Source organism: Apium graveolens, chromosome 4 (assembly GCF_009905375.1).
Source record: "Apium graveolens cultivar Ventura chromosome 4, ASM990537v1, whole genome shotgun sequence".
In the NCBI taxonomy this organism is placed as follows: Eukaryota; Viridiplantae; Streptophyta; class Magnoliopsida; order Apiales; family Apiaceae; genus Apium; species Apium graveolens.
Window position 1 is genome coordinate 30,896,551 of NC_133650.1, and position 11,805 is coordinate 30,908,355.

The following is an 11,805-nucleotide window of genomic DNA, read 5'->3' on the forward strand; positions in this document are numbered from 1 at the left end:
AATTCAACTTATAAGTTGGGTCGACAAACAGTAATCAATAAGTTGTTATGAGCTTATAAGTCATAAGTAGCTTATAAGCTAGTAGCCAAACATGCCCTATATCAAACCTTCACCAATTTTTTCATGTTCAATTTCAAATTTAATAAATGTCTCAACACCTTCTCTATACTCAGAATAAAGTGTTATTTGATTTTTTTAAGCGATGTTTCATCCAACTACGATCTTTGGTTGACATCTATATACAAAAGCATAAATTTCATTTTAATATACAAACATGTATATATATATAAACATATATATATCATTTATTTATTTCAAAACACACAAATTTCACAACTCTTCTTAATCAACTTTGCAAACACATGTGTGTACATGTGTGTGTATATATATATAAATATAAATACACACACAGATATATATATATATATATATAGAGTTAGGTTCTATGGAGTCCCTATTTCATTGAAGTCCTTGGAGTCCATATATGTTCTGCAAATAAAATGTAGCTTAAATTATTGCAAAACGTATTATTTTTTGAATGATATTCTACAAACATCAGTATTTTATTGAAAATCTTGCAGATTGCATAGATTTTACAAGTAGAACGTTGCGAAATATATTATTCTACAAAACATGCTTAGTTTGCAGAACATAAATGTTCATGTTGCAGAACATACATAATATACTTGTAAATATATGAGATTTGCTTGATTTTACTGAAGTAATGATATTTGTGAAACATGTTTTGCAAGATAACACGTTTTAGAAGATATTTTATTTGCAGAACATAGATGGACTCCGATGACTCCAATTAAAAGGTGGACTCCATAGAACTTTACTCTATATTATATATATATATATATATAAACAACCCAATATATATGTAACACACATATATATATAACTTATTATAGATGTAACACCAAAATATAATTTCAAAAAAATTACCTTCTAGATCACCTTCGCCTTCTTCGAAAATCACAATTTCCAAAACCTTTTCTTTGTATTTTCTTATTCTTCACCTTCACCTTCTTATTTTTCAAATATTGATAAAAATTCTAGAAAGTAAAAAGAAAAAAAAGAGATAGATAAAGTTTAAAAAACGTAAGTGGCATAACCGACCGCCAGCTGTCGGTTTAGAGCCCCAACCAACCAGTGACACCTTGAAATTTATAGGAGAGAGAATTTAATGTAAAAGAAGCTGTTGGTTTTGGACTACGCGGTAAGTACTGTTACACATAAGTCAGAAATGACAATGACGTGTTGGTGGGGGCCTGATCACTTGTGTAACTATGATGTCGACAAGGACCTCAGGGAGTGGGACATCCAACTTCCATTACCAACCGCCCCAGTTATGTTTTTATACACGACAGATTGTCTTGGTCGGGTGCTCCGGTCGGTTTTGAGTTCTTGTTTCCTACCATTTTGTGCCAGTCGCTTTTAAAAGATCTGCGTTTCTGGTGATGTGTAACATAAAAACAACTCACACAATAATTTTTTTTTGATTATGGTCATATGATTGCTATGATTTAACCAAGAAAGCTTCTTACGGCCTCGGTTTGTTACAAATGAAAAATACATATATTAACTTATAAAGAATCCCAAACAAGCATGTGCCTGAACTTAAAATCTTCTGGCTCGTGTTATATTACTAACTTGATAATACTGCTACGTAGATTACTATGGCTCAAGTCTTAAACTATTAAAGTACTCAATGTGTGCTCCCGTCGCTGTAAGGCTACTTAAGAAGGTTGTCCAACAAAGTCCAGGAAAAACCACAAAATCACATATATAGAGTAGTAGTAGTAGTAGTAGTAGTACTGTATTACTACTTAAAGTACCAAGCTGTTACAATTCAGAAGACATATATCAATCAATTGAAAAACTATATGTAGAAACTCGCATTTCCATGAAACAGATGCAAAGTTCAGAATTAAAAATTGAGGGCTTTAGCTAATAATTAAACCCTGTGGCAGAACTATAACATAAAGATCAGGACTATCTATTTCTAACCCGAACCTTCAATCCATGTTTCATATACAAAATCATGGAGAGAGTAGGAGTCGCCAGATGTCCTTCCACCAACTGAAAACTGTAATTATAGATTAATGCAGCAACAACCAGTTTAAGTTGAGAATAAGCCACATTTTTCCCCAAGTAGGTCCGAGGCCCTGCATTAAACGACAGAAACTTATGAGGTGGCACATGTTTTATACTTCCATCCTTACCAATCCATCTCTCCGGTTTAAACTCCCAGCAGTCTTTTCCCCAAACGTGGACCATCCTGGCCATCGCATACATTGGAACCATCACTCTCAATTTTGGACGAACATGATGACCAGTAGGAAGAATGTCAGCTTCAGAGGCTTCCTTGTGCTGGAATGGAACTGGAGGGTATAACCTTAAAGCTTCCGACAGTGCAGCATGCAAATAAGACAGGTTACTTAGCTCTTCATCACTGAAAAGTCGTGTTTTTGGAGCTTCATCAGGAGGTGTGATTGCTTTTAGTTCTTCTCGGATCTTTGCTTCTACTTTTGGATGTGTTATGACAAGCCAAAGAAACCAAGTTAGAGCTGAGCTAGTCATGTCCCTCGCTGCTAGCATGTGATTAAGTACTATATCTTTTGCAAACTTGTCATCATTTTTTAAATCCAATAACTTATCCTCTTTAGTTAAATACAGTGTTAAGAGATCACCACCGGCTTCATCTTTATTCTCGTGGGAGTACTTGACTCCCTTGATTCTTAGCTCGACTCGTTTTCTTGATATATAAGTGTACTGAACGTCGTTCAAAGTTTCCTGAGCCTCCATCATTTTTCTCTCAAACCCTATGCTAAGGCATCTTAGCAGCTTCCATAGAGACTGAGGCACGACATGGCGTGTGAATATTATTTGTTCAACAGCATCCATGGCTTTGGAGAATGGAACTTCTGGGAATTCGGGGGACAAGCTCATTGGATCATAGCCTGTGACAAACATGCAAGTTTTATCAAAGCTGAGTCTTTGAAACACATCTTGCATGTCCACAACATGTCCGTTGTTGGCGACATGGTCCATGATTATGATTAGCCCATTTTCGATCTTTTCCTTGCTTGTTTTCGTCGAGTAATTGCGGAACTGATGATAGTTTAAAAGGACTTGAGCATGTCTCCTCTGATTCCTCCAAGAATGGCCTTCAGCATTAAAAATGCCATCTCCAAAAACATCGAATATGACCTTGAAGTCGGACCCTTTCTGATAAATTTCATACTTGTCGTACAGAATAGAGCGTATGTTGGCAAGATCAGTTGTGAACAACATGTCGGTGTTAGCAAACTAAGGGCCTCTGAGTAGAAAAGTACCGCCTGCTCGACCAAGATCAGCTACACCAATGTCAAAAGCATCTTGACGAATCCTGGTTTTTAAAATCCATGGAACCATCCCCACTAATGGCCAATTCCATGGCAGACCATCATCGTAGCGCATTTTTCTTATTAAGTAAAAGCTTATAACTGCTATCGCAATTTCAAACAACCCAAGGCCTAGAGCTTCCATTGCTACAAAAAGTTTTACTTGAACAATTTTTATCGGAGAGCTTGGTATTAGTATTATGTAGCTAGTGTATCCCTCTCTCTATAAGTAGACAGAGTTGCACGATTTCTTCACCATCATTTTCTTTGTCAGGTCTTACACCATCATATTACTCTAGATGAAAATGCTTCCTTTGACCCTCCTTAGCCGTTTGACCTTTGATGGCCAATTGGCCAACTGAAATTTTTATACATTACATAATTTAAAATGTTATATTATTGAAATTAACGTATTATTTACTTTAAAATATATTTCTTAATTTTTTTTAACTTATCCACTGATAAATTTTAATTTTTGATTACAAATTGATTAATTTGACCAATGAAACAACTAATTACCGTTAAAAAAAATATCACAACTTATTAGGGACGGGAACGAACCGTTCTTTTCAAGTTGCAAATTTTACTTGATTACTCTTTTTTGGCTTACCGTGGACAATGTATTTTTTTAAAACAATATTTTATTATCATGTTTTGCAATCTAACAAATATTATATAAAAATGACAAAGTCCAATTTTGTATTATTTGTGACGATGATATAACTAAATTAAGAATATTACGGATATATATCTTAAACATTTGTTCTAATAAATCTCGTGTCCATGAGAACCAATAGAATTAAACAAGTTTTTACTACATATTTTTTCACTCATGTAACGAAACCACCTAAACTAAAAATAAAACATCTAAACTTCATTTAAACACGCCCAATTTAGATGAAATGTTGTATTCTTTATTGAATCCATGTTTTCCACGATTATTACCGTACCAATTTTGACTATTTCAATTACTATTTTTCAAAATTTCCCTCTATCTTTATTGATTTGCTTTTATTTCATAAGTTGCATTTTATTTCATTCTATACATCCCAACCAAAATACTCAACAAGAATAGTTAGTGCTGCAATTCAAACCGAGTCGAGCCAGTTTTGAATAAAATGAGTTCGAGCCCAAACTTAAATTAAACTAGTCAAGCCGGGTCTAAATAGTAAACGAGCCAAAAAATATGTTCAAATCCGGCTCGATATTTTCACGGGCCGGGTTCGAGCTTACTCGCGAGTTTCGCGAATTGTGTTTGAACGAGCCAAATTCCGGTGACTCTTTTAGAGAGAGTCCAAAATAACACAAGTCCGCCTCAAAATGATAAAATAGCCCGATCCCCTTCCTCCAAACCAATCGTATCAACCAAACCCGACAACCCATCATCAATCATCCCATCACCCTTGAAATCAACCATTCTTCCTAATCATGTACACATTCGAATTCCCACTCAACAACCACCTGAAAAATCTCTCAAAATCCAATTTCATCAACCAAATCAATAATCAATTAGAACCCAATTCAATACACATAAAATCACACACAAATTAAAGGTGGTGGTGTTGTGTTGTGTGTGAATGATGTTGTGAGTTGATATGTTGTGTGTGATTTATGCTTAACTGCGTGTATTTTGATTTGAAGATGTTTCCCATGATGTGTGTGTTTGTATAGTAAAGAGAGGTGGCAGAGAGATAGAGAGATGCCGGGAGATGGAGAAAATAGGGTAGTGGTGTGTATTTATTTTGTTGGAGTTGTATTTTGACAGGTAATATATAATAATATAATGGGAAAAGAGTATCTAAAGATCATAATAAAAAAATTCTATTAGTGCACCTCAAATTCACAATTTTTAAAATTCAAATTAAAAATCCAACTGTACAGATTTAAATTTCATGTAAAACTAAGTAAGTGTGCAAATTTTGAATGTTTTTGTTATTTAGATTGACCATTTTATAACGAAAAATAATCGTTCAATCTCTACCGTTAACATTATATAAGAAACTATAATCATTTAAAAAATCATAACTAGACCACTTGAATTTGCATAAAAAAATTTCTAAAATTATATTTTGACTTAATATTCAAATCGTTGAAAAACATTCGAGAAAGGTAATTTTAGCCGCACTATTTAAAAATGTTTTATTTTGATATTTAGAAACACCAAACCCCTATATATAATTAATTTACAATGATACTTGTTTTTGTAAACGAGTCCGAGTTCGAGTTCGAATCGGATTGAGTTTCTGTTATCGAGTCGAGTCTTATTCTAGCTCGGCATATACTCCGCTCGGCTCGTTTAGATAAAAAAGTATATGTTGGATATATTTAAGGTGTCATGTCTAATGTGTTTCATATTTAGTTTTCAGATCTTAACAAACAGGAAATATCAGTACTTACTGGAATCAATACTTACTGGAAGTCAGAACTTAAGGATATCAGAACTTAGGTTATCAGAAGATAAATATCATAAGATAGATATCAGAACTTAAGTACGAGAGGACTTACAGTTAAGGAAGGAAGCTGATTTACAGGAAAGAAGATCGAGACTAATACAAAAGAAGATATGTATGGAAAGAGTTAGAAAATAAGAATACTTGTATAAGATATCTGATTGATATATTTTAGGAGACAGAATTATATTCCATATCAATTAGAAGTTATCTTGTAACTGTGTACTATATAAACATATACATAGGTTTATACTATATGTGTTATCATTATCGAGAAGATCATACATTGTAACCTAGCAGCTCTCGTGATATTTGTTCATCACTGAGAGAGAACAGTTCCATTGTAACAGAGTTTATTATATTGAATATATCTGTTTACTATTACTTGTGTTCGAAATCAATTTGATTGTATTAAACACTGTATTCAACCCCCTTCTACAGTGTTGTGTGACCTAACAATTGGTATCAGAGCTTATCTGTTAACACACATACAGTAAAGATCCAAACAATCATGTCTGAAGAAGCAGAATATCCAACCAAGCCCGCCAAAACTGAAGAAACTAAAAACACTCAAATCCATAGTCGATATGAGACTATTAGGGTTCCCATACTGAGACCTTCTGAGTATCCCATATGGAAAGTGAAGATGGCTATGTTTCTTGAAGCTACAGATCCAGAATACCTTGAGAGAATTAATGAAGGACCACATAAGCCAACCAAGCTCTCTGTTGTAGTTGTAGATCAGCCAGCAAAGACCATACCAAAGGAGAAAAGTGAGTATACAACTGAAGATATCTCATCCATTGCCAAGGATGCAAAGGTAAGGCATTTGCTGCATAGTGCCATTGATAATGTCATGTCAAACAGGGTAATTCATTGCAAGACTACAAAGGAGATATGGGATGCTTTGGAGACAAGATGCCAGGGAACTGATGCAATCAAGAAAAATAGGAGGACTATACTCAGTCAAGAGTATGAGCACTTTGACTCAAAAGCTGATGAGTCATTAACTGACTTATATGACAGGTTTGTCAAACTCTTGAATGATCTGTCACTGGTGGATAAGGAATATGATCTTAAAGGTTCAATTCTAAATTTCCTTTTAGCTCTTCCTGAAAGTTGGGATTTGAAGTCTACTACTATAAGAGACAACTATGCTCTTGATGAAACTACTCTTGATAAAATTTATGGTATGCTCAAGACTTATGAAATTGAGATGGATCAAAGGAGCAAGAGGCATGGGAGAAAGACAAGGACAGTTGCTCTTAAGGCTGAGGAGGAATCCCCCAAAGTGGCTATCTCAAAGAAAGGCAAATGAAAGGCTCTCATCATAAAGTCTGATTCAGAATCATCAAGTTCTGATGATGATGATTCAGAAACTGAAAGTTTACCTGAAATAGATGCTGATGAAGAGATGATGAAATTGTGTGCTCTTATGGTGAAGGGTATCACAAAGATAGCCTACAAGAAATTCAGAAGGGAAAAAAAGTTTTCCAAGAAAGGTGGAAGTACTGATAAGAAAGGGTTCAGAAAGTATGAAGGCAAAACTGCAAAGTCTGACAGAGGAGACAACTCAAATGTCAAATGCCACAAGTGTGGTGAAAGAGGCCACATATCTCCTGACTGCAAGAAAGGAAAGAGTGACAAAGGCAAGGCACTTGTCACAAAGAAGAAAAGCTGGACAGACTCTTTAGATTCTGAAGATGAGGTAAATTATGCTTTAATGGCAAATGCTGATGGCAGCCCTGAAACTACTGAATTAAAGGTACCTCAAACAACTTATCCTTTTAATACTGATGATATTCCTGAGTTGGGATTATATCTTAAAACCATGTTTATTAGCTATAGAGATCAAACTTTAACATGTGAAAGATTAACTTCTAAAAATCTTGCTTTTAAGAAAAGGAATAATTATTTAGAAAAAGAGTTAGTTATGTTCCATCAAACTCAGAAAGAAAGAGATGATGCTTTTTATGTGAGAGATAAATTGCTAAAATGGAATAAATCTCTAAAAACTGAGTTAGAAAAGGAAAGAGAGATTATCTGGACTTGGGCTAATTCTGGCAAAACAACTCAGAATTAATTAAGTAGTGGAAACTGGAAAGAGGGCTTAGGTTATGGAGATGATAAAAGTGAAAAAGGAACGGAACAAATTGAGCCAATTGTTATTAAACAGACTGTTAAGCCAAAGGTAAATCCTGTTAAGGTTGTAGCTAAAACTGTAAAGTCTGATTCTGAAAAGATGAAAGAGTCTGTAGCAGAAGTTAAGGAAAAGTCAACTTCTGACAAATTAGAACAGGATAACCATCTAAAGTTAACATAGGCTTAATGACTAAGAAGTAGCTTAAGCATAAGCTGAAAGAAATAAGGAATGTCAACAAGATAAAGGCATCTAGGAAAAATAGGAATGGAAAGGAAGGTGTGAATAAAAGCAATAATTATATGCCTGTTCCAAATGCTACTAGAAAGAAATGTTATAATTACTCTAACCATCTTGCTTCTTTTTGCAGGAAGAATAAGAATATAAACTCTTTACCTCCTAAGCCAGGAGTTAAGAGTCAGACTGTTAGATTTAAGCCACAAAATCCTTGTTTTCATTGTGGTAGTTTATGGCATTCCATTTATACTTTTAAGGAATATCATAGTTTGTACTATGATTATTTATCAAATAAAACCTTCTTTGAAGAAAGTTGCTTTAATTCCTTCTAGTGTAAAGACTGATGCAAAGTCTGATATAAGTTCTGATAAACAGCATGTTAGCATTAACTCTGATATTAAATCTGATGCAAATGCTAACAAATTTAAAAAGGCCAAAGGATCCAAGCAAGTCTGGGTCCTTAAAACTAACCATTATTGGTCTTTGTGATTGCAGGGCAACAGGAAAAACATCCTAATACTGGATAGTGGATGTTCAGGACATATGACTGGAAATAAAGCCCTGCTCTCAGACTTTGTCGAGAAAGCTGGCCCATGAGTTTCTTATGGAGATGGCAACATGGGAAAAACTCTGGGATATGGGAATATTAATCTTGGGAATGTCATCATTAAAATAGTAGCTCTTGTCTCAGGACTTAAACACAATCTGCTAAGTGTGAGTTAAATCTGTGACAGAGGTTATCATGTGGATTTCTTTGAAGAGCACTGTGAAGTTGTAAGCAATTCTACAGGCAAAGTGGTTCTGAAAGATTACAGGCATGGTAACATTTATGAAGCCATGCTTTCAACAAGTTCTGATGGTTCTGCAATCTGTGTGTTGAGTAGAGCATCAATTGAAGAAAGCTGGAATTGGCACAAAAGACTCTCTCATTTAAACTTCAACAACATAAATGAGCTTGTAAAGAAAGATCTTGTGAGAGGACTACCAAAATCAGTATTTGCTCCTGATGGCCTTTGTGATTCATGTCAAAAGGCAACACAAAGAAAATCTTCTTTCAAGAGCAAAACTGAGATATCAATTTTTGAGCCTTATCACCTACTGTTTGTTGATCTATTCGGTCCAGTCAATTTCATGTCTATTGCAAAGAAGAAATATGTTATGGTTATAGTGGATGAGTTCACATGGTACACTTGGGTGTACTTTTTGCACAAGAAGAATGAAACTGCATCTACTCTAACTGATCTTGTCAGACAGCTGGATAAGTTGGTCAAAGATTCTGTTAAAATTATAAGAAGTGATAATGGCACTGAGTTCAAGAATTCAATCATGGAAGAGTTCTGCAAAGAGCATGGAATCAAACAGGAATTTTCAGCACCTGGAACTCCACAGCAAAATGGAGTTCTAGAAAGAAAGAACATGACTCTCATTGAAGCTGCACGAACTATGCTTGATGAAGAAAAGCTACCAACCTACTTTTGGGATGAAGCTGTGCAGACTGCTTGTTTTACACAGAATGCAACTCATAAACAAGCATGGAAAAACACCATATGAGATGATGAAGAAAAAGAAGCCAAATCTGAAATACTTTCATGTATTTGGATGTAAGTGTTTTGTTCTTAAGACTCATCCTGAACAGCTGTCAAAATTTGATCTAAAAGCTGATGAAGGAATTTTTGTTGGATATCCACTTTTCACAAAAGCCTTCAGAGTCTACAATTTAAGAACAAGAGTTGTCATGGAATCTATCAATGTATCTTTTGATGATAAGAAGATTACTGGACTTGAAGATTTCAATGATCACGATCATCTGAGATTTGAAAATGAAGACTTAAATTCTGATTCTGTAAATTCTGATGACTTATACTCTGATCTTATATGTACTGATGTCATTGAATCTGTGGTAACAACTCCAAAGGAAAATGCACCTGTCCAGGGGGAGCAAGCTGAAGATCCTACCACATCTCAAGACTCTCAAGAAGCATCAGAACCAATCACTAGCTCTTCAAGTTCTGATTCATCTATTTCTGATGAGCCAAATTCTGATAATTCTGGAAACTCTGATACTTCAAATCCTGAAGGATCCAAGTTATATTCTGAAGTCTCAGAGAGCATAACTATAGGGGGAGCATCAGAAAATGCTGATGGAGACAACATGGATCATGGGGGAGGATCCAATTCTAGAAGTCAACTTTAATCTGCAAGGAAGTGGACCAAATCACATACACCTGACTTAATAATTGGAGATCCTGAAGCAGGTGTCGGAACTAGAACTGCAACATCAAATGAATGTCTTTATCATTCTTTTCTATCTCATACCGAACCAAAAAAAGTGGAAGAAGCTCTTCAAGATGCTGATTGGGTGCAAGCAATGCAGGAAGAGTTAAATGAATTTGAAAGAAATAAAGTCTGGACCCTAGTGCCAAGACCAAAGAACAGATCAGTAGTTGGCACAAAATGGGTGTTCATAAATAAAACTGACAATGATGGTATAATTACACGGAATAAAGCAAGGATGGTTGCTAAATGCTACTCTCAACAGGAGGGTATTGATTATGATGAAATATTTGCACCAATTGCTAGATTAGAAGCCATAAGAATCTTTTTGGCTTATGTTGCTCACAAAATGTTTAAAGCCTTTCAAATGGATGTAAAAAGTTCTTTTCTTAATGGAGAATTGGAAGAAGAGGTCTATGTTGAACAACCTCCAGGATTTGTAGATTTAAAATTTCCAAATTATGTCTACAGGCTTGACAAAGCACTTTATGGACTTAAGCAAGCTCCTAGAGCATGGTATGAGACTTTAGCTCAATTCCTTTTGGAAAGTGGATTTCACAGAGGTACAATTGATAAAACACTGTTCTACCTCAACCATGGAAAGGACTTACTTTTGATACAGATATATGTTGATGATATCATATTTGGCTCTATAAATGCCAAACTCTGTGAGAGGTTTGCAAAGCTAATACACTCGAGATATCAAATGAGTATGATGGGAGAACTTAGTTATTTTCTGGGCCTTCAAGTCAAGCAAAATGAAGAAGGTACGTTTATCTGTCAATCTAAGTACACCTGAAATTTACTGAAGAAATTCAGAATGCAAGATTGTTCAACTACATCCACTCCCATGGCCACTGCAACCAAGTTAGATAAAGATACTGGTTCATCAGTAGATATTACTAACTACAGAGGTATGATTGGCTCTTTACTCTATTTAACTTCAAGTAGACCTGATATCATGTATGCTACCTGTCTTCGTGTAAGATTTCAGGCTGATCCAAGAGAACCTCACTTAATAGCTGTGAAAAGAATTTTCAAGTACCTTAAGGGTACAGCTGATCTGGGATTGTGGTATCCTAGAGAATCATAATTTAAGCTAATAGGTTAATCAGATGCAGATTTTGCAGGAAGTAAAATAGACAGGAAAAGCACTAGTGGAAACTGCCAATTTCTTGGAGGCAGATTGGTTTCTTGGTTTAGCAAGAAACAGAAGTCAATTTCTACATCAACTGCGGAAGTAGAATATATAGCTGCAGGAAGCTGTTGTGCACAGATTCTTTGGATGAAGAATCAATTACTGGATTATGGGTTA

At 35.0% G+C, this 11,805-nt stretch overlaps 1 protein-coding gene across 1 annotated transcript; it reads right to left on the reverse strand.

Annotated features, from left to right (window-relative positions):
• Positions 1 to 1,998: 1,998 nt before the first annotated feature.
• LOC141718469 (alkane hydroxylase MAH1-like) lies at positions 1,999 to 3,300 on the reverse strand. Its single transcript, XM_074520855.1, has one exon. The coding sequence runs from the start codon at positions 3,298 to 3,300 to the stop codon at positions 1,999 to 2,001; it is 1,302 nt and encodes a 433-aa protein (XP_074376956.1).
• Between the last annotated feature and the right edge of the window lie 8,505 nt (positions 3,301 to 11,805).